This window comes from Haliotis rufescens, unplaced genomic scaffold (genome assembly GCF_023055435.1).
Source record: "Haliotis rufescens isolate VD_foot unplaced genomic scaffold, xgHalRufe1.0.p SCAF_3, whole genome shotgun sequence".
NCBI lineage: Eukaryota > Metazoa > Mollusca > Gastropoda > Lepetellida > Haliotidae > Haliotis > Haliotis rufescens.
In genome coordinates, this window is record NW_025964001.1 from 53,443,074 (window position 1) to 53,466,201 (window position 23,128).

The 23,128-nt window shown below is 39.1% G+C and overlaps 2 protein-coding genes and 1 long non-coding RNA gene across 4 annotated transcripts in view; 1 reads left to right on the forward strand and 2 right to left on the reverse strand.

Annotated features, from left to right (window-relative positions):
- Nucleotides 1-23,128, forward strand: part of LOC124141941 (serine protease inhibitor Cvsi-2-like) — a 140,617-nt gene that overhangs the window by 22,145 nt on the left and 95,344 nt on the right. The gene's annotated exons all lie outside the window — the stretch shown is intronic.
- On the reverse strand, nt 12,794-14,968 carry LOC124141931 (serine protease inhibitor Cvsi-2-like). Its single transcript, XM_046510126.2, has 4 exons — nt 14,812-14,968; nt 14,146-14,274; nt 13,592-13,718; nt 12,794-12,891 (listed from the first exon to the last, which is right to left on the reverse strand). Exons 1-4 carry the CDS (start codon nt 14,852-14,854, stop codon nt 12,882-12,884), a joined length of 309 nt encoding a protein of 102 aa, XP_046366082.2. The 5' UTR covers nt 14,855-14,968; the 3' UTR covers nt 12,794-12,881.
- Nucleotides 15,433-23,128, reverse strand: part of LOC125384288 — a 49,073-nt gene continuing 41,377 nt past the window's right edge. The window contains exons 3-4 of the long non-coding RNA XR_007223169.1: nt 19,834-19,968; nt 15,433-16,715 (exon numbers count right to left, since the gene is read on the reverse strand). This is a non-coding gene — a long non-coding RNA (uncharacterized LOC125384288). The remainder of the gene's footprint in view (nt 16,716-19,833; nt 19,969-23,128) is intronic.

Genomic DNA, 23,128 nt, shown 5'->3' on the forward strand with positions numbered 1-23,128 from the left:
CTGCCTTACCGTCTCTTTAAAACAATTATGTAAAGGGACTTACATTTACCGATTTGTATTGAGGTCTGCTACAAAATAGCGTCGGCATTTGAGAGAAGTGTTTGCATGTGTGTTTGATACCGCACTATATGGACTATAGCTCTGTAAATAATTGAGTCTGGTCTAGACAATCCGGTGACTGACATCATGAGCATCAATCCCCGCAATTGGGATACGATGACATGAAGTCAACCAGCCTGGCCACCTGGTGCGTTTAGACGCTTCTTACGACAACCTTGGATATGTATCGTGTGAAAACAATAGTTGGCAAACATTAAGGAGTTTATGTTTGCGAAGTAATGTTGCCCATGTGAGGCCGTCTTAGAGTAAGTAACATACATTCAGAATACTTATGTGTATTGTATTTTGTTTGTTTTTTGTTAAACGCCGCACTCAGCAATATTCCAGATATATGACGGCGGTCTGTAAATAATCGAGTCTGGACCAGACAATCTAGTGATTGACATCATGAGGATCGATCCACGCAATTGAGATCGATGACATGCATCAACCAAGTCAGCGAGTCTGGCCACCCAATCTCGTTGGTCGCCTCTTTCGACAAGCACAGTCGCATTTTGCAGCAAGCATGGGTTGAAGACCGATTCTACCCCGGATCGTCACTGGTCTATTTCTGTTAGTGTATACACGCCCGGGTATGACGTCAGCTGACATAGCGGAGTTAAATCTCAACAGCCATGAAGATTTTAGAAGTATCAATAAGTACAATTCATCCACATTGTATACCATACACCCCAAAAAGTAAAACAATATGAACAATAAATTTCGTAATCTTGTGATCGCCCGTCACACCAAAGGCTCAGGTTCGATTCCCCGTATGGTAAAAAAAGTGTGAAGCTATCTGGTGTCTCCATTACTGGAAAATTGAAAAAAGAACTAACTCACTCAATCATTCCCTCACCAAACAGGAATTCCACAGAAAACGAGTCCTTTGTTTCAATAAATCCCATTTGCTGATTAATATTCTATAAGGTTTAAGTCAAATACGTATCATTGCACTGGAACATCGGAATTTTTCCTGCGACAGATAACAAACACTGCAAGACAGGAAGGTAACCCTTCCTTTGATAAACGTGTATTTTATTAAAGAACCTGTTATATTCACGAACGAATTTGAATTTGCAATTTAATAAGCGTCAAGTCTGTATATTTAAGTGAAACACGGATATCATCCACGAAAGTTTCAACAAACGCATTATTTTTCGAAAATATTTGTAAGCAGTTGAGAAATAAGTTTTTTTTATTTTTAAAGAAATTTCTTGACAGTAAGGAAGTAGGGTAAAATTAAGAAACGAAGCGTTCAAAGTAAATATTTATTTCCCTTACCATATCGATCGACAGTTGAGTCTATTTTGTTTTTTGGTTTTTATTTTTGGTTATTTAAACAAATTCGATAGGTACAAAAACACACACACACACACACACACACACACACACACACACACACACACACACTCTCTCTCTCTCTCTCTCACACACTCACTCACACACACACACACACACACACACACACACACACACACACACTCACACACACACACACTCACACACACACACACATTCACACACATGCACATCGCTATATATGTAAATGATTTTGAACGCGACGCTTAAACCTCATTTTACCTCGCACTAATTAATAAATGAGATCCCTTTTCATAAATACATATTTTGTCTTAATTTTCCAGGGGTCGTCAGCAGCGAACGGTGCAGCGGCAGTGACGCCAGCACCTGCTCCCGAGAGAAGTGCGACACCAACTACCAGCTATCATGCGTCAATGACGAGTGCACCTGCCTCGTCTCTGCTTGCTTCACCAGCCATCGTGAGGCGCTGTGCACACTACTGGACAAACTCTTTTTTTACAATACGACGAAACCTCTTAACTCGAATCCATTGTCTCGATATATCGTTTGAGACAACGTTCCCCTATTTGATCCCTGTAGAATCGTTATTGGCTCTTTGATTCTTTTTTTCTCGGTACTACAGCATTGCTATTTGGCCGATATACACAGCAAAAAAAATGCAGTTTCCGGTATCCGGATACCTGCCGGATACCACCGGACACTTACCCAAAACGCGTCCGGGTATCCGGTGGCAGATACCTTGCCGGATACCAGATCCGTGGTATCCGGCATGGACACCTCACCTGAAAGTATGCCACCTGGAATCCGGGTATCCGGCACCGGATACCTCACCGGATACCTCCATCTGGGTGTCCAAGGATCCGCACCGGATACCAAGAATCCGGCACCGGATACCTCATTCTGAGTTTCCAAAAACATGTCACAATTTGGGGGTGCATTTTGTTCAATTAAGTGTGAAACACCTAAATATATATTGGAAACTAACCATGAAAATTGAACATTGCTGAAGGTATCCGGCAGGTATCCGGATGCAATTTTTCGAGATGTCTTATTTCTGGTAAATAATGTTAGCCTGGGCATATCAGATAGCTGTAGTAATATTCTGTGTCATTTTAGTTGTAAATATCCCCTTAAAGTTGAGATCTATGGGCATGTACTTTTGGAGAAGACAATTTTTTTCAATTTCATCTATAATTCTTTTTAGATGTTAAGCTGTTTCATGAACAAACATCAGTTCTAATACATGTATGATGATATCCTTAAATTTCATGTTCAGACTTCCAGATTATTCTGAGTGAAAGTATAAACTCATCGACTGTGTGCTCACTTGGGCCTTTGGTCCTAGTGAGATGATAATATGATTATTTGTAAAGGTACAAGTACTTGTTATGAGCATACCAGCTTCATTTAAGTTTGAAACACAATATGCCTCACTCTGAGGGTGACATGTACCAGATTTCATCACACTACAGAGAGCTGTTCCTCAGTTACTGTGAACATTTTTACTGAAAGACATTGAAAGCTAATTTGACCTTCAATATCAGTTGCGACTATTTCAAAAACAATTGTAAAGTGCTTCATTCAGTGTAATATTGACAAACATATGACAATGATATACAACTATGTGTATAAGAGTTATTTAGACTTCTGCGGGAAAAGGCACATTAGAGAACAAGAGTCATCAGAAAGATGACATATCCCCCCGGCAGCTGTCTGTAAAGTAACCACTAGTCCATTTCTGTATGTAATGAGTCAACAGTTGAATGTTCTTTAAGAAGCATACATTGTTTACCCACAAAAGATCCACCATGGTCGCATCCATATGAATGCCAAGTTTCGATCAAATACATTGAATGTTTTTCGAATTCTGCCCCAGAAATGAACCTCATCCCCAATTGAGTCTATGTCCAACTTGATTCCATTAAAAAAAAATAAAAAATAAAAATTAGAAAAATCCCAAAAATTTGAAAGGCACCACTTCAGTATGTGCATGATAGCTTTGCCAAGTTTCGATCAAATACACTGAATGGTTTTCGAATTCTGCCCCGGAAACGAACCCCATCCCCAATTGAGTCTATGTCCAACTTCATTCCATAAAAATTTTAAAAAATAAAAATTAGAAAAATCCCAAAATATCAAAAGGCACCACTTCAGTATGTGCCTGATAAGAGTTGCCAAGTTTCGATCAAATACACTGAATGGTTTTCGAATTCTGCCCCGGAAACAAACCCCATCCCCAATTGAGTCTATGTCCAACTTCATTCCATAAAAATTTTAAAAAATAAAAATTAGAAAAATCCCAAAATATCAAAAGGCACCACTTCAGTATGTGCCTGATAAGAGTTGCCAAGTTTCGATCAAATACACTGAATGGTTTTCGAATTCTGCCCCGGAAACGAACCCCATCCCCAATTGAGTCTATGTCCAACTTCATTCCATAAAAATTTAAAAAAATAAAAATTAGAAAAATCCCAAAATATCAAAAGGCACCACTTCAGTATGTGCCTGATAAGAGTTGCCAAGTTTCGATCAAATACACTGAATGGTTTGGGAATCCTGCCCCGGAAAAGGAAATGATTACGGACGGACAGACGGACAGACAGGCTGATCACTATATCCCCCGTATTATATGCCGGGGGATAAAAAGTAAGTGTATGACCTGTTGCCAACTTCTATCCCTGCCCTAAGGAAGAGTTTGGCCATTAACAATTTTTTTGTCTGGCTGTGACATTGACCTTTGACATAGCAGATCAATGTGTTATTCCAAAGATGTCCAAGCAATGCATGGTTTTATACGATAACTGTGGCTATCAAACTGAGGCAAAATATTGGAAAATCCCCATTTACACAGCTGGCTAAAGAAACAAACAACAAACAAATTATCAATTTCTTTTATTTATATGCATATATCACACATTGAACAGTGTTCATATAATGGTTCCTGATGCAGTATGCACTTTCCTCCTATTCTTCAATACTCATAACAGAGCGGGATAACTGTTCGCTTGAAAGCATCAGCAGACCATGCTCACCAGTTCAGAGTTACTTGCCCTCAAACATCCTTTTCCTTCTATATTGCCATGGAAAAACAGGAACCAGGATGAGGGGAGGCCAGATGGGCTCTATCCCTGTTGCATTGTGTTAGTAGAATTGTGAACATTCTATTTGGTGTTTGGGTCCACATTTATAGACAAGTAGTCGCAAACATCATTCCTTTCAAGTGATTACCACATGGCCAAAGACAATAATTTCTTCAACGTCCTTGAAGGATCCCACTCCGACTTGGCATTGGTTGGTCTTCTCACATTTGCCTGACCACCCTTTGTGAGTGTGTCCCAGTGTCAATTGGCATATAACTTCTCGGTAGGCTCCCATTGAAATAACAGGACTCTCCTCATCGCTGTCTGCCAATCACTTCGGATATCTGGAAGGGTCCTTCCAGACTGTCAACCTGTCATCCGGGTATCTCAAGCTGGACTTCAGTTTCTGCAAAATTATGTATAAAGATTGTAGCAAAAGAAAAGAATTGTTGCAACATGTACTTACAGATAAAAGGCAGCAAATTCACTTAATTTATCATCTTTGAGTTTTGTTATATACCAAACATTTGAGATATATATTGTTCCATGCTGATGAGTTGAAACAATCATTAACTGACATCTCTTAAAAATGTTCCTAGCAACCTATGCTTGCCATACAAGCCAAAGTAATAGATGAGGTAGCAAGTGGGCTCATTGAAAGCTCGTAATCGTACCCAAGAACATGGGATGTTGTCCATAACAGTCATCATCGGTGCGTCTGGATCGAGCTCATAACATTAATCTCTGGTTTGTCTAGTTGAGATTTGAGATTTGATTAATTTATAATCCTTGTCATTTAGCCGAACTATTGCTGGATGTGGTGTTAAATGAGTGAATTGGGTTTAACGCCTCTTTGAACAGTATTCCAGTTATATCACGGCATGTAAGCTTGATGTGGGAAGAAAGCCCGAAGTGATGCAGGTCTTACATGTTTACCACTTTGATGAAACCCACAAGCAAGTGTATGATGCTACCCTCGATTCAAACCCACAACCATCGGTTTCTGTCAAGCCCAAGAGATGCAACTATGCACAGCAAGTTGTAGTGCCTTTGATAATTAGGCCATCCATGCCAACAGGTGATAAAGAACAAGCAAACTGAAGAAATATTTGCAGAATAGCTACATGAACATGATGAACCAAACAGAATAATTTCAAATATTTACCACTCACTGCTACTCTTCTCTTGTTCCTCATTGCTTCCCTTTTTCCATTGATGCTGTGCAGATGACTGACTCATTCATTCAGACATTCTGCAAACATAAGTAGCATTCACATTAGAGAAATGTCCAAACTGTACATGCTGTACATTGAATTCAATTGAAAAGGCCCCAGTTGAGTTTCCAACTTAGAACTGTCCTTATTAAAATATTTCATCCCAAACATTCAGAGATAAAACATAACCCCATATTTAACAACTGTCAAACAATTATTTGACAACAAAGCCAGGGTCATTCAACATACACTTTACATAAGGAATCACTTGTTGCAAAAAAGATCCTCGCCAAGGTCAGAGTCATTCCATGAAATATTGAATGATTAAGTTATGAAGCTTATACAAAACAAGGACATAACAGTGTAATTATAACAATATCCTAAGCGTAAAAAAAATAAAGTCTTTGGTGGCCATTATTGTAAATTATAATCTGTATTAGCATCCCACGAAAGTTAAGAGTTAATAATCGTTCCTAGATCTTGGTACTTTTCTTCATTATCTATAAAAAAGCGGATCTAATTTGAATCATCTTGTTTTGACCACAAATCCATTACGCCTCTTATGCTACCAAAAAAAGTTGACCATAATACTAAAAAAAGGACCCTTGGCGTTTACGGTAAAGTATGTAGAGCAGGAAAATATCTACATCAATCCGTTCCATAAGATCTCTGCACAGAAATCATAAGGCCTCGAAGCCCTGCTACGTACCTGGCAATGCCAATCGCCTTTCCAAATACTGTTGACTTTCGCGTTGTGGATGGCTGAGAGGAACTTCGGCCGGCATTTCCGTGGTGGAGGTGAATGAGAACAATGTATCGATACACGAGGTAAGCTTATCGTAATCAAGAATCACAGTGTATATCGATACACGAGGTTTGTTTACATCCATGTTCTAAAATGGCGCCCTGGACCGTAGGGGAATATGGGTAAAATGGCTTGTTCCGGGTTAACACTAAGCTGGGCCCCGTCTCTAATATCACATTATTGTTTGGCGCAAGTTGACGACGCGCATAGGGAGCCGGGAACCAGGTTAACCCGACATAAGCTGGTTCCCGGCTCTCTATGCGCGTCGTCAACTTGCGCCAAGTTATATTAGAGACGAGGCCCAGCTTATACACTGAACACGATCGGTCATTTCGTCAAAACTGGCCAAATATTGAGGTTGCAGCTGAGGTGACACATTAAGGTAAGGAATATGTGAATATTACAATGATCACGTATTAAAGTAATTTACCACATGTAAGCCTGTCACATGTGACACATTAACTTTTATAGCCAACATGTAAGTAAATGTATAATTATATTTTTATATGACAAGTAGCCTGTCTATCATATGTTAGTATTTGCTTATGTATATAATGTAGAAATATGTTTACTTTAACTGGATAATTTGTTTGCTAATGTGACTCACTGTCTTATTTCATATACTCCCTGTACTCTGTGAGAATGATTAATAGCCTCAACATATTTTTCCAGATGTGAAGAATCAAGAACAGCTTTAATAACAGGGAAGTTTTGCATCAGAGATCATCGTGAAGTGGAAGAAAAGACATTTTAAGGGTATGAACATTTTCACTTGAACAAGTTGAACAATAACCATGATGACAACTTTATCATGGGGGAATTTTTGGTGGTGGGGTAGCCTAGCGGTTGAAGCGTTCACTCTTCGTGCTGAAGACCCAGGTTTGATTCCTGCCACATAGCTGCGATATTGCTGAGTGTGGCGTTAAACATCAAACAAAGCTAACAGCCGCATACTTACTCACGTGGGGATTCCAGGTTGAAGTTAGTCCCCATCAACATGATCAACCTATGCTAGTTGTGAGAGATAACTTAATGGATCGGGTGATCAGGCTCCCTGACTTGGTTGATCCATGTCATTGTATCCCAATTGTGTGGATCGATGCTCATGATGTCAATCACTGGATAGACTGGTCCAGACTTGATTATTTACAGACCGCCGTCATATAGCTGGAATATGGCTGAGTGCAGAGTTAAACAACAAACACCAACATGATTCTACAACCTGCTCTTGTGGATACCATTTTGAAGATCCTACACATAACTTCTTTTCGGGTCTTAACTATTGCAATATGTTCTACTACATGTGTTTTAAACATATATTTTTTTTATAGTGAACTGGATTTGCAAACAAGCCGATGGCTTATCTAAATGATGCTGAAATACAAAATAAGTATTAATAAAATACTAATTCTATACTATTGCAAACTATCAGTTGAGCAATAATGTAATCATCTGATTATAAGTAGATAATGAAGGAGAAGTCCATATTGATTAAATCTACCAGATTCTGAGATAAATGCACGTATTGATTGATTTATTTCAATGTTTTCCTGTACATAATTTTCAACAATTCCATATAAAGCTTTCTTATATCATATCCATGCTGTATAATAATACCTATTATTTCTAATAATAGCATAATTTGGACACACAAATAAGTAATGAATGGTATTTTTATAACAGGTCCCACACATGCGGGATAGGTCATTTGACATGAATCAGTTTTATGTGAATTTAAATCACTACAAGCTGATCTGAGTCATGAAAGGATATGCCTTCGATTCTGTGAAAATGGAAATGCTAAAACATCTCCCAATATTAACCATGCAATTACAGAATCTGTTCACTTGTTTTTGTATGTCAAATATTTTTGAACGATTACATCCATCTAATGATTGTTTGTATGTGTGATATGCCAGTAGAGGTATATGTGTACAAGCATGTGCATACACATAAAAAAAATTATGTTTGTTTGGCTAGGTACCAGTATATGAATAGGTTGTTTAGTGCGACTTGTATATTAGCATCATCATAGCTTCAACAGACAGTTTATGTATATCAAATGTTAAATGTCTTTGTAGGGAGAATTGCATATCAAAACTGTCATTATTTTATTACTTATGAGTAGAACTTTTTAAGTATCTGGCATGATACATTTCCTTGGTCCACAGACACATGTTACCAGTAAACTGACTTGATAAGTAACATAACAGTCAGTGTGGTTGGAAACTAATTAAGCCGTCACTACTCAATTAAGTAATTAACAGACAATTGCAAGTGATAATACCCACCTGACACTTATTGCCCTGTTAATCCCTAATCCACCATGAGTTGACATTGAGCTCATCTTGCTAATGAGCTGTTGTGAGCGTAACGAGATGATAAACATCAAAGGTGGGGCAGGCTTTGATCAAGTGTTCTGTAGAAGAGATTATGTCACTTGTTTAATGTTTATTTAGGATTAGCTACATCCCTTGATGCGACCAAGACCATACTTGAGGTTATCAGACAGTTTGTCTGGATACAGCCTGATGTCTCAACTGTACTTATTGGATTCTGCCTTGTAGCAAACTATGTGTGTGACAAGGACTTTGACCACTCTGTGCAGATGCATAACAATGCATAATGAACTTGGGGTATGATTCAATTATGTCACACAAGTCAAAGATAGGTTCCACTGTATTTAGAAACAGACGATAGATGCAATACTGTGTAACTTTATAACAATCAAATGATTTACAATTACCCTTGAAAAGTTCCAAAACCAAATAGAACTACTTAAATTATGATTACACTTGACCAATATATTTGGCAGTTTTTGCCGTTATTGTTAATCTGAATTAAAGATAGGATAAATGATAAAAATATGATAATGCATATCACACACAAGTGTGTATTATACGCAAATAAATAAGTCTTGTATACATTGATTAATTGGAAAGGGTCCTAATTGGGATTGTTCACTAGCCAATATATTAGCAAATATTCCCATGGGCGCTTATTAGAGCGAGGCGCTTATTACGTCAAATACTTTAGTTCTGTTTTTATGTATAAGAACCTATTTTATGCAATTTGCATTGCCTTGTTTACCTTTCCTTATGTTTTGATGTAATGCAAACATTTGAGAAAAATTCAGGTGAGCCTGCCTTATGGCACTACAGGAATTGTTTTCAGAAGATCAATTACAATTTTGTATTTTCTGTACAATTTACTGTTTGCTATGGCTTTTTTACATTGGTTAACATGGTTTGGTTAACAGTTGCTTGATAAATTGTCATTACCTTACTCATTGAGAAACCAAATTTTTACCCTTTGTCAATATATGTGTGTTTCTTATATTTTTAATAACAAGCTTTTAAAGATGTTATATATTGTTTCAGGCACCTGGATTTCACAATGACACCAGATCAGACAAGTCATACAAAGGACTCTCCGGATGATGAATAATCCTCCCCAGAACAACTAACAGGTTCACCTCAGAAAGTGATGATTCTGAATGAATAATGCCACATCAGTGTGATTCTGTAGGTTGTTTTATTACGACATTAATCAAGTCTAAAGGAATCAATACCACAGCAGTGAGACTGTTTATGTGGTGTACACTGACGCTGACTATACAAATCTGAATGACTTTTGTGGTTTACTGCACAAACATAATTGACTTTAGATATTCTTCTACCTTGAAATTCTTCTGAGATTTGACTAATTTGTTTATTTAGAAAATGGCATTGAAGCATCTGTTTCTGTTTTTGAATGTTCTTGCAAACACCTCTGGTTACTGAACCAATGAAATGTCATAAAATCAATAAATATGATTTTTTATCTTAACAATTTTTTTGTTTTGCTTCTTTAAAGAAATATGATATTGATCATTCATAACATAGGTGCTAACATATATCAAATATACTAATGCCCTGAATGTTTTCCTACAATTAATACAGTTCACTGAACGAAGTTTTTAGTTCCATGTCAGTAGAAAAGTTACATTGATATTTTTATGTACCAGTACTTTATTGGGTGTTTTCTGTGGATGCCATTAGTCTTATGCACCCATTTGGGTTAATGATATTCTGTTTCGAACTTCAATGAAACTCGTCTGTCAAGATGTAACAAGTATTGATACAGTTCCAAAATAAACTTTTAATCTCACCAGGAACAAAGGCCCAAGTGAGCACATAGCCAATGACTTTCATTTTTTTGTCAGAGTGAGTATGGTGTTATGCCACTTTATGAGCAAAATTCAAACAATATTATGATGGGTGACACCAAGCAATGTACCGATGTGGTGAATCGAATGCTTCAACCACTAGGCTAAAACAAACTGGGAATATGAAGATGATATGTAAGGATACCATCATACCAGGACTGAATGCTTTTCATTTAATACGCTGAACATCTAAATTGAAATATATATGAACTTGAAAAATGTTTTCACCAAAAGTACATGCCCATAGATCTCAACTTCAAGGGGATATTTACAACTAAAATAGCACAGAATATTACTACAGCTATCTGCTATGCCCAGGCTAACATTATTTACTAGGAGAAAGACATCTCAAAAAATTGCTTCCGGATACCTGCCGGATACCTGCCGGATACCTTCAGCAATGTTCAATTTTCATGGTTAGTTTCCAATATATTTTTAGGTGTTTCACACTTAATTGAACAAAATGCACCCCCCAAATTGTGACATGTTTTTGGAAACTCAGAATGAGGTATCCGGTGCCGGATCCCTGGACACCCAGATTGAGGTATCCGGTGAGGTATCCGGTGCCGGATACCCGGATTCCAGGTGATATACTTTCCGGTGAGGTGTCCATGCCGGATACCACAGATCTGGTATCCGGCAAGGTATCTGCCACCGGATACCCGGACGCGTTTTGGGTAAGTGTCCGGTGGTATCCGGCAGGTATCCGGATACCGGAAACTGCATTTTTTTTGCTGTGATAATGCCGTTACAACGTTAAACTCACTCACTCACTCACTCACTCACTCACTCACTCACCCTCGGTGCTACGCGTAACTCGATGTGTGTTCGACTTCGAGTTATTGAAGTCTCTCTGATTCACTGGGTTACTTCTACTATGCATATTCCAGACGGAGTGGAGAATGTTGTTTGAAGCCATAGTCACAGTGAGGGGGCATGGGTGGCCCAGTCGTCTAAGGGGCCGCGATTCGCTGTGCAGAGTTGCTTCCCTTTGGCACGCCTGAAACCTATGATTTTGGATTCGAATCCCGGTTCGCCCCGATTATGTTTCTAGGTGTGTCAGCACCATACCCGTGCTCGTGGGTTTCACAGAAGTGGAAGACGTCTGAGACCTGCATCACTTCGGGCTTTCCTCCCACATTAAGCTGACACGCCGTGATATAACTGGAATAATGTTAAAAGCGGCGTTAAACCCAACTCACTCACTCACTCACTCTAAGGCGGCCATGTTGGATTTTTTGGGTGGCCCCATATCTTTAACTATTTGGAATGTCATCACCTACAACTGTACTAAGTTTCATGTTTTCACCACAAAGTCCACAATTTTTCACGAAACGGCTGCACTATACTTTACTCGTAAACACATCTTTATGATTTAGTTGAAAACTTTAAATAGAGATTTCCACTGATTAAGGAAATGTCCTCTGTCGCTTTTATTTACAATATTTTCGAAACGCCAAGGTTTATGAAATCGATCTTTTGTATCCCAGCAATGTTGTCACTTAGGTTTTCAGTCCCGTGAAGATTCCGGGGTCTTCAGCAAACCATGCTTGCCGTAAAAAGGTGACTATGCTTGTCGTAAAAGGCGACTAACGGGATCGGTTGGTCAGGCCTGCTGTCTTGATGCAGGTCATCGATCCCAAATGCGTGGATCGATGCTCATGATGTTAATCACTGGATTGTCTGGTCCAGACTCGATTATTTACAGACCGTCGTCATACACCTGGTATAATGCTGAGTGCGGTGTTAAACAACAAACCAACCTACCAATCGAAGGTTTACTTACACCATTGGGGCATGTGTCGAGTATGAAGCAGACAGATCATCGGTTGATCAATCAACTAATCCACCGGGCCTGTCCACCCAATTCATGTCGTCCCTTTGAGAGTCGCGACTGTATGAAAAGCGACGTCACGTAAATCTAGCCAATCCAGATCCAAACATTGTATCTTGATCTGACGAGGATAGGCTAGAAACACGGAATAACCACAGGATGTTCTCCATAGGTATAAGCAGGTAAAGCATCAATTCAATAAGAGTATTCAGCATCAAAACAAACCAGTAATTGGTAGTAGTAGGTTTATTTCACATGTGTACATGTGTGTATCCAACAAGGTAGGAATAATTTCCATGGGTTTTCCTCCTTTCAGGATTTATTTACCTCTGAAATTAAAAAGGTAGATGAAAAGTGGCATTTTCATACTTGAATATTTAGTAAGAAATTGAATTGGAGTAAGAACTATAATATGGATGTGGATGGCAATCGCTTTGCGGAACAACCCCTGGTGTCATCATTGATTTTCAGTGATCCATTCATATAATTTTCATGGCAATTTTGCCTTTTACGCCCAATGAAATCTGTTTAGGTAGATGATCGACACTGATTCCTAAACGTCGACGTTTTACATTTACATTATTTACCATATATCCAAACCGCCGTCGTATAGCTGGACTATTGCTGAGTGCGGCGTTAAACAACAAACAAACAAACAGGACTGATATAGTGTTACTATATGTCGAATGATTTAAGTATTACCACTGAAATGAGATGAGACAAATATGCATGCCATACAAAGACGACTATGTATGTTTTACCAACATATGCACGACTAAAATCATATTCCTAATATTGTGTTTCACCAACATTCTGAACCAACACCCTCAAAGCGTTGACGTCCCAAATCACATTCAGGCTAAATTTAGACATTTGCCCCTGACATAAAACCAAACAAGCATAAAAAGCAAACAAATTCTTCAAATTTCTTTCGACAGTAATTAAAAAGTCAATGAAACGTCAAACTGATTCAAGTGTAGCAACCAAAACTATGCCTCACAACCTCCGGCTGTAACTATTGTTACTTACACGCCAGGTCCACCAGGGCCGACCTGTGCACCACGTCCACAAAGGCAGTGGCCGTCGAAGCAATGGCGTTCGTCATGTGTGTCTCTACAGATGCAGCTGTCGCAGTCAGGGCGGTCTCTGCAAGTTTCTGAAATATAAACCTCCTTCTTAACAACACAGGACAAAAACATTTGTCAGAGGTTTGAACTAGATTCCATCATTCATTTGATGCAGGCTTGTATTTAAAGGGCATGTCTTATTTGCAGTTTTGTGCCAGGGTTTTGCTGTCGCTACGTTAGTAGTGGGTTTGAATCACAGATTCGCCATGATTGGGTTTTTTGTATTGCCAATGGTTTCAACAAAATGGTAATCATCTTAGTTCTGTATCATATTTGTCGTTCCTTCTACATTTGTCTAAAAAATAATATCAACGGCATAAAACCCAATTTGTTTATTGACTTATAGTCACCACCTTTTCTTGTAGGAGAACCTCTCCAGATGCCTAAATAAAACGTTCACATAATGAAATATGTTGCCTGCAGTTATTATGGTCACTATTTTGTAAACCGACTTACCTGTGATGCAGCTATTGGCTGCAACCAGACAGGTACATATGTCATGAGAGCAGGCAAGCCTTCCGGTACTATCACATAAGGTGTGAATGCAGTCGTTGTCAACCCTGCAGGGTTCGCTGTCGATCACAGCTGAACGTAAGAAACAATATCTCATTAGAAGTTGGGGCACGCGATCCTGTTTGGAGGTCACAGGTCAAGGCTTTAAGCACCGTTTGTGGAAGAAAGCAATTGGATGGCTGAACATGTTTGGCAGCCTTGTTTTCTAAGAGTTTCTTGGACCTGCCCAACACTGTAGCCCAAGTAGTACATGTGGTGTTTTCCAACGGCAAGTGCCTTTGTTCGAAACATGCCTCTGTTCACTCAACAGTGATTGGGTTCCCCTTTCGGTGAGGTGGTTATGAGACTATTAGTGTTCTAGTGCATCATACGCAGATCAGATTATATATTGCCCAGGGAGCTGAAATGTAGTGCACACGGATTCATTTCCCGGAGTCATAATAGAACGCATTGATATCCAGCATGGAAAAAGGCGCATTGCAAATTAATAATATTATCTATGAATAATATGAACTATTATCATTATAAAAAATACATGCACATAACAAATCTCATCGGCTAACGTAGACACTAACTAAACTATTAAAGCCGTTAGTATCTTCAACTCACCAATAATAGTGCTGACAATGACGAGAACCAGTGTTACTTTCATGTCTGGAGTTAAGCGAAAAGCTTTCAAAGTAAAGTCTTCATTCGGTTGATCCTCTTATATACTTTCTGTTTCAAATGACACCAACACCAACCCTGTCAGCCAGTCACGATGTTGTGATTCTGCGCACAGCAGGTGCACGCAGGGCGTATGTTCCCGTGCGCGGTTATGTCATGAAATGTAGATAACAGGTTCATTTGTGGGGATCTAATGACCCACGATAGCTATCTAGTCATGTTCATGATCCTACAAATATATAGACAACACGATTTTATATATAAGAAATATATATAAAAAGAAAGTCACGCAATAATGACACGAATCGTTCTACATGTTTCAATTGTATCTGACCGCCTCCGTGCTCTAGTCGTAGAGCGTACGCCCGGAGAGCGGAAGGTCCGGGGTTCGATCCCCGGCCGCGTCATACCAAAAGACGTTAAAAGATGGTACTTTTTGTTACCCTGTCTGGCGCTCGGCATTAAGGGGCTAAAACAAGGACTTGTCGGCTCGGCGTCAGTATACTGAGTCTGAGTTGGGTATTCATGTTAAACTGCGGCATGGTATCTCAGTGAGCTAGCACTATAAATCGGCATCAGTCCGGACTAGTACAAGCAGCCACACAAACACACACACGTACACCCCCCTCGCTATATAAGTGCAATCTTGGACGCGACGTTAAAGCCCATTTCACCTCACTTTCAATTGTATCTTCAGGGAGAAGTGATTATAGTTATAAGACTGCGTCTTTACAATGACAGTGGTAACTTTCACAATAAATACAAATATAGTTCATATTCCATGCGCTACTTATTTAAAGATGGGCACAACCTTTTAATGAAAACAGTTTTTTATCTTTACACTGCTGGGCATCAGCAGTATTCATTTTACAGAAAGGGTATATCTTAAATTCTATTTCTTTTCCTGCTGCGCATTTGTCGAGCGCTTAAGGGGATGAACCTTGCATGGGGTCCTTTATCTGTTTATGGACGCCTATTCTGTCTCTCAAGCACTCTGTTTGTCCAATATGTTGTACATGACACTCCTTGGCGTATAATAACATTAATAATATATTACAGTCCATGTCAGAGCGTACATGAAATTGTTGCTTCCTGTTTTTGAATTTTATTCAAGAATCTTTTTAACAATATATTAAAATATTTTTTTTGGTTTCAACAAAATCAGTAAATGCTCTATCGTGTGACTGGATTTCTGACCTTCACTTGATAGTCTGGTTTGTTTACATGACGCATTGCATGACAGGGGAATGGCTGTGGAGTGTCAGGCAACAAATACATACCTTTTTGCAAATTGTGGCGGATGCTTCTGATAGGGCAGGACTGGCTTGTCCTTTTCGCGAACACCTGGTGTCATCCATGATTTCAGTGATCCATTTTTATTAAAATATTCCACTAGTTTGCTTTTTACACCCAGTGGTATCTGTTTAGTGGGATAATCGAGAGTGATTATTCTCTAGCGTTGACGTTTTTATTTCCTGGCTATTAATGCAGAAAATAATTCAAAATATTTGAATGTCGATGCATACAGCAACTTGTTTTAAGTTTCTGTCTTTGCTGATAGTATAATCTGGTGAATATCTTTCCAGGTGAGCTCTTATTATCAAAAACCCATCTTAGTAGAAACAACACTAAGAATTAAATTTGATCACCAAACAGTAGCTATCCCACTCGCATATATCATGATGCCATACTTGTCAGACATTTTCCACATTTAACCTACTCCAAACCTATTATATTTCTTTAAAACCCGGTGGTTTCGGGAAACACAAATCAATCACAATGTATGGTTCTTCTTTATAGTTTACAAAAAGCGGCGGTAAGTATTAGATGAATGTTATTTTCCTCCACTGAAATGGAAACAAATGTGTGACTAGAACACGGAAGACATAAAGACAAGATTGGCAATATATAAATTATGAACAAATATTAGACTAAAGAAGTATGATTGTACGATTCCGACTTTATCATGAGCATGTGTCTTTGAATCACCATCAAAAAGTGATGATATCCGCTGTTCGCGAAAAGTTGAGCGTATCCTTTACCACCGGTGGCACCCGTCACATATCCCATACAAAGGCAAGTCAATTGATCATCTAAAAAAACGGAAACATATGACACAAGTCCAGATATGGAATTGCCTTTTGCGTCACTATTTGTCACTGATGCATCAAGATTGGAAATGCTCTCTACTATAACACCTTTTCAAAGCTTTGCTTAGGCCTTGAATGTTGTAACCCCGATAAAACAACTTTTCAGTAAGTGCAATATGACTCTCTTTAAAATGCGTCATAGAGAGAACATGCTTGATCTCAAAATTTGTGAAATGTAGACATGGGCTTGAGTTGATAGAATATTGCTCGACAGAAAGGGAAAGTTGACTATTGGATCCCTCTTGTCATACAGTCTTGAAGGATAGTTTTGGGTCACTTTGGGTCTACATATGAAACAGATTAGACTGGTACCTTTTATTTGTAGTACGGGTGGGAAAATCAGAGGAAGGGATGTGGCTCTTTGACCATTATTGAATTGTATCAGATCTTCGATATTCCTGAAGCATATGTTAATCTTCTTGGTTAAATTGGTTTTAATGTTGCTAAGCCGAGCAGGAATTCTGCAAAAGCTCATAGAGAAACAAATCAACAATGAGGGGAAGAGCACAATTGGTAGATGTGGGGATGCCTACTTTATGCCATAATATCTTATCCCCACATTTCACAAAGATGTTATCTGTCATGAAATCCAGCATTCACATATTGTTGTTCCCAGTTAACTTCAGATGACATTTGCTTTCATTTTTGACAAAATGCCCTGAACTAAAACGTTTAGATGATCAAGAATGAAGTGTTTCATCAATAAAGTTCTCAATATCGGGTGTTCTCATTTGTCATCTAATTTTCAAAGTGGCTATAAATCATTTTCATATACGAAGGCTGGTCAAAAAGTTCTAAACCTGACACAGTTTTAACTGTGGGCCTATAGAAAGTGAACTAGTCAATGTAGTACATTGTTTGAGTTGTTCATTGCAAGTGAACATGGTCTGTTGAGGCCGTTTGTATAAAAGTGACAGCCAATTGAACGTGATATAGGTCCAAATGGACACAGAAATGGAAAAGAACGAGCTCCAGCAGTCATCAAGGTTTTGATATAGATAAAAGAACTCTCCAAAATATTCATGACCGCACATCACAAGCGTATGGCGATAAGTGCCCTCGTCATTACACTGTTAAACGTTGGGCAGCTATGTTTAAGGCTGGGAGAAGAAGCCTTGATGATGACCCTAAATCTGGACGTCCCTCAATTTCCATCAATGATGATTCAATCAAGGAGATAGACAAACTTATACTGTCAGATAGACGTATTACCTTTGCTGAACTTGAGGAAGACACAGGTCTAAGCCATGGATCCATTGGACCTATTATTTATGAACATTTACAGATGAAGAAGATATCTGCTCGTTGGATGCCAAAGTTTATAAATTCTAAAGAGACTGACATTGCCAGAAAATATTTAGAGCTAATTGAAAAGGAATTCGTCAAATTCCAAAAGATATAAGTATCGGGTGATGAAACATTGTCTACCACTATGATCCCGAGTCAAAACGTCAATCCATGGAATGGCACTATTCCACTTCTCCGGCACCAAAGAAATTCAAGTCTTCAAGATCAGTTAAGAAAGTTATGGCCACTGTATTCTGCGATGCAAAGGGTGTGATCCTTGTTTGATTACTAAGAAGGTCAAAGAAGATTACCGGTGTCCACTATGCTGATTTGCGCCATTACCTGAGACATTCTATCAAAGAAAAGCGGCGGGAATGCTGACTGCTGGAGTTCTACTACTTCATGAGAATGCCTCTTTTTACACCTCTCGACTTTGAGACAATGCGGGTTCGAAGAGCTTCCTCACCCTCCATACTCGCCAGACCTGGCACCAAGTGATTTCTACCTGTTTCCTCAACTGAAACAACACTTTTGTGGAAAGCGCTATGACGACAACGAAGACCTGCCGTGAATGGTTTTTTAGGGTGGCTTCAGAAAACTTCTTCCTGACATATGAAATTGCCTGATATGAAAAGTGTATGTTATAAAAAAACTATTTCATAATTGTTGGTTTTGTTTGTCAGGTTTTACACTTTTTGACCAGCCCTGTATATCAGAATCATGTTTAAAATATCTAATGAATTAATTATTTTATAATTATCTTTATAAGTGATCTTTTCATATTAATCCTGTTCGGATGTTACGTCATGTGTTGACATTTGTGATACATTTGGTCCAGAATTTTCGCAGTTGATCACACACTTTATTCTCCAATCAATATAGATCACAGTAGAAAAGAATAGCTATTGCACCAAGGATAAGCACCATTGCCTTCCTCTCTTTTATTAACAGAGGCAATCTGACGCGTGGAGATTCCAGATAAACACATAGGTCCCAGAAACATATGCGTGTCATAAGAGGTGATTAAATGGATCGGGAGGTCAGGCTCAGTGACTTGGCTGACTGCATGTCCCAATATTCCGTGGATCGATTCTTGTGATGTCAATCACCATTGTCTGGTCCACAATCGATTATTTACATCCGATCGTGATATATAATGCTAGAATATTGCTGGATGCCCCTTTATACAATAATACCGTCAATTATACATCGTGAATTTATACACCAGTATGGAGTAGAATATGTCCCGATCAACCTATGCTGAAGACCTTCGCCCTCCGTGCAAACGCTCTGCCACTAGACCAAGGAGGCGGTGCTTCTTTGTGTAACAATTGATCACAGATTTAAAGGGTATTGAGAGCTGTACATATGCTTCAAATCTGTTTCTTTATTATGCATTGTGATATTTCACTTAAACATGCACTTGGCATCTCGAGCAAAAATAAGACGAGAATCATGTTTAGTTACCTAAGCAGCTATGAGAAAACATGTCACTTATCGTAAACACTATGTCTAAACTTTATCATACCTTGAGCGCAGGAACCAGCAGTGGCGCAAGTCAGGCAGGTACATTCTCCATGAGAGCAGCCCAACTTTAAGGAACTGTCACATGTCACGTGATTACAGTCGTTCTGATCCCTGCAGGTCTCGCTGTAGATAACAGCTGAAATGGAAAACAGTGCACATTGAAAACATCTGGCAAGATAAGCGTTGTTTTGAACTGTATGGTTCAAATAGGTTTCAGATTAACTTACATTTGAACAAGGTCATACTATGTATGTATGCTGAACAACAAAAGTTCCTGTGTCATTGAATAAGTTTTTATGCAAAGTTTTTTACCAAATCTGAAACAATTTCGGTTTGCAACAGATAAAAGACTCCTGTAAATGTTCAAATGGTTTAATTTGCCATACTGACTTCAGAAAATAATAAAAAACATGAACATGCCAAAATGTCAATTTACAAATCAATAGCGTGTGTGTCCACCTCTGGTTGCGATGCAAGCAACACATCTTCGTCTCATGGAATGGACCAGGCGTCCTACAAAGTCCTGTGGGATATCTGTCCATATCTGCTGGAGCATGTTTCAAAGTTCCTGGAGTGTCTGTGGAATACGTGGTTGACGTCGAAGGCGCCGATCCATCTCATCCCACATGTGCTCGATTGGTGAGAGATCAGGGGAGCGAGCCGGCGAATGGATGACATTCACGTTGTTTTGTTGAAGAGAATCCTGAACAAGTTGAGCAATATGAGGCCGGGCGTTGTCATGTTGGAAGGTAATGCTTGAGCCATGACGACGCAAAAACGGTAGAACAACAGAGCCTATGATCTCGTCGCGGTAGCGCTGTCCATTAAGATTTCCCTCTACCACTATCAAACGGGTGCTCTGTCTTGCTGTAATTCCACCCCATACCATAACGCTGCCGCCCCCGAACCGATCTTCTTCCCTGACACAATGATTGACGTAACATTCACCTCGACGTCGGTACACTCGAATCCGTCCATCGCTGTGGCTGAGGTGAAAACGAGACTCGTCGGTGAATAGAATCTGTCCCCAATGCATGGCCGTCCAGCGTAGACGCTATCTGCACCACTGTAGACGTGCTTGACTGTGGTTTCCTGTCAAAATGGGACGTCTGGCGGGTCTTCTGGCGACAATCCCTGCACATCTGAGGCGACGACGGTTTTTGAAGATATTCGTTGAAGGCCAGGGATGCTTCTTGCCGTCACTGTTGCTGGCTGGAATCGATTTCGTGGGTGTGTTGTTCGAATTCAGTTGTCTTGTCGATTATTGGTTACGCGTGGCCTGCCACTCCGAGGATGGTCTCTGACTGCATTCGTCTGTTGCCAACGTTGCCATAAACACCAAATGGCGTTTCTGTGGACGTTTAATTGTCTTGCAGCATAACGTTGACTCGATCCTGCTTCAAGAATACCAATGGCTCGAAGACGCTTATTTTCGGACAGGCGTGGCATTTCGAAATGTTGAATAATTGCGTAATTTTGTTGTTTTTCTGAGTGGTTGTTGTCAGCACGATGCTAAACAATGTATATGGATTCCCGTTAACGCACATGTTTTTATACCCCTTTTTGGGTAGTGAAATGCATGGGGCTTGCATAAAAGTCAACTTTTGCATGGAATGCATGCTTTTCTGTAGCAGTTGCGTTTTTGTGACTTGATTCCATACATGTACTACGATATTGAAAACCAAATTTTACTTGTTTGAAATATACACTAAAATATTGGTGTCACAGGAAATTTTGTTGTTGAGTATATTATGTGCTGAAAAGCTAAAATCTGACAAGTTCAGATATTTACCAGATTCCATCTAGTTGTTTTCGGGTCAACTATATAATATTGCTGACCAAATAATTCCTAAGTCCTCTAAAAATATTTGTAAACCATGGTGTAATAACGACTGTAAACAAGCAAGAAAGTGTAGGAAGAAGGCGGGAAAATATTTCCCGCAAACATCCTACAGTTCATAACTTTGATAATGTTACAGTTATTATTGCCAAGGCACGACGTGATTATGAACAAATGAGCGCCAATCTTGGAGAAACTATGTCTCCAAAATTAATTCACGCAGATCTATGTCCAAGGTATGGAACATAAAAAATAAAAGGCAAAGGTTAAAAATCGTCCGTATCCCATCTTGAAGACTTTGAGAAATTGATAACTGATAAATCTGACATTGCAAATAAACTTAAGCGAAACTCCATCCAAACATTCTTCATCATCAAATTATGTCCCTGAGTTTAAGAGATATCAGAAACAACGGGAAAAGAAAAGAGAGAATTTAATAACAGTGAAGATTATAATGTATTATAAGTATTTCCATTACATGAGCGTCATACTGCTCTTACTGCAGCGGGTGATGATAATATCCACCATCAGTTACTGAAGCATTTGCCTTGAATCATGTATTGAGACAGTTTTATATGTATATTTGACCACATATGCATGTCAGGGAATTTACTTCCTCGTGGCAAAATGCCATTGTAGTCCCCACACCAAGATCATACAGATGCTTTAAATTACCGCCATATATCTGTAACCAGTTGCGTTTGCAAAACCATGGAACGAATGGAAAACAATAGATAAGTTCGGTATTTGGAAACCAATTATCTTATTACAAATATTCAATGTGGTTTCCAAGAAAAAAAAGAAGTAACACTGCAAACACGAAAACGTCGTTTTTTCCGTATATGGTCATTGGACGGAAAAACGACGTTATTAGGACATTTTCAAACCATCGTTTTTCCGTCCAAATAACGTCGTTATTTGACATCGGAATTTACTGGAAGAGAACGATATCATCAAGCTCCTCTTTTTCTTGATTGACATTGTCAACTGTGATTGACATTGTCAATCAAGCAACAGCGTCTACCGGTATTTCTACTTCTCAGATTTCATTGGTCAGTTCTCGCGTGTTAGATTACCGGCCCGCGTTTGACGCTGCACTCGAAGCGCTTAGCGGAAGTATTGAAATCAATCGTTCTGCGCATGCGGATTACTTAATGCCTCGCCAAATTTTCCGTTCTGTGCATGCGCGATTTCGCGTATTGTTTCCGAGATTTCATGTCACCACTATTTGACAATGATTCATAAACACAGTCTCGTGAAAGTTCGGAATCGTACAATTCCAAACTGGTGATGCCTATTCAGACTAATGCTTAGTCTCTAAAGCTGTATAGTTTTGAAAGAAACAAGTAACTCAATTAAAATTGAAGAGGAGCCCCAGTGTAATGGGAGATTCCGAGATGAACCTATTCTATGGCTATCAAGGCTGCCACCCAAACCGATCCAAACTGTATCGTGA

What these genes read in the sequence shown, in the direction of transcription:
- LOC124141931 (XM_046510126.2), bottom strand. Translation starts at nt 14,854, where the DNA reads ATGAAAGTAACACTGGTTCTCGTCATTGTCAGCACTATTATTG. An exon ending in CATTGTCAGCACTATTATTG is followed by an intron (nt 14,275 to 14,811) that starts GTGAGTTGAAGA and finishes TCTTACGTTCAG; the next exon opens with CTGTGATCGACAGCGAACCC. An exon ending in AGCCAATAGCTGCATCACAG is followed by an intron (nt 13,719 to 14,145) that starts GTAAGTCGGTTT and finishes TTTATATTTCAG; the next exon opens with AAACTTGCAGAGACCGCCCT.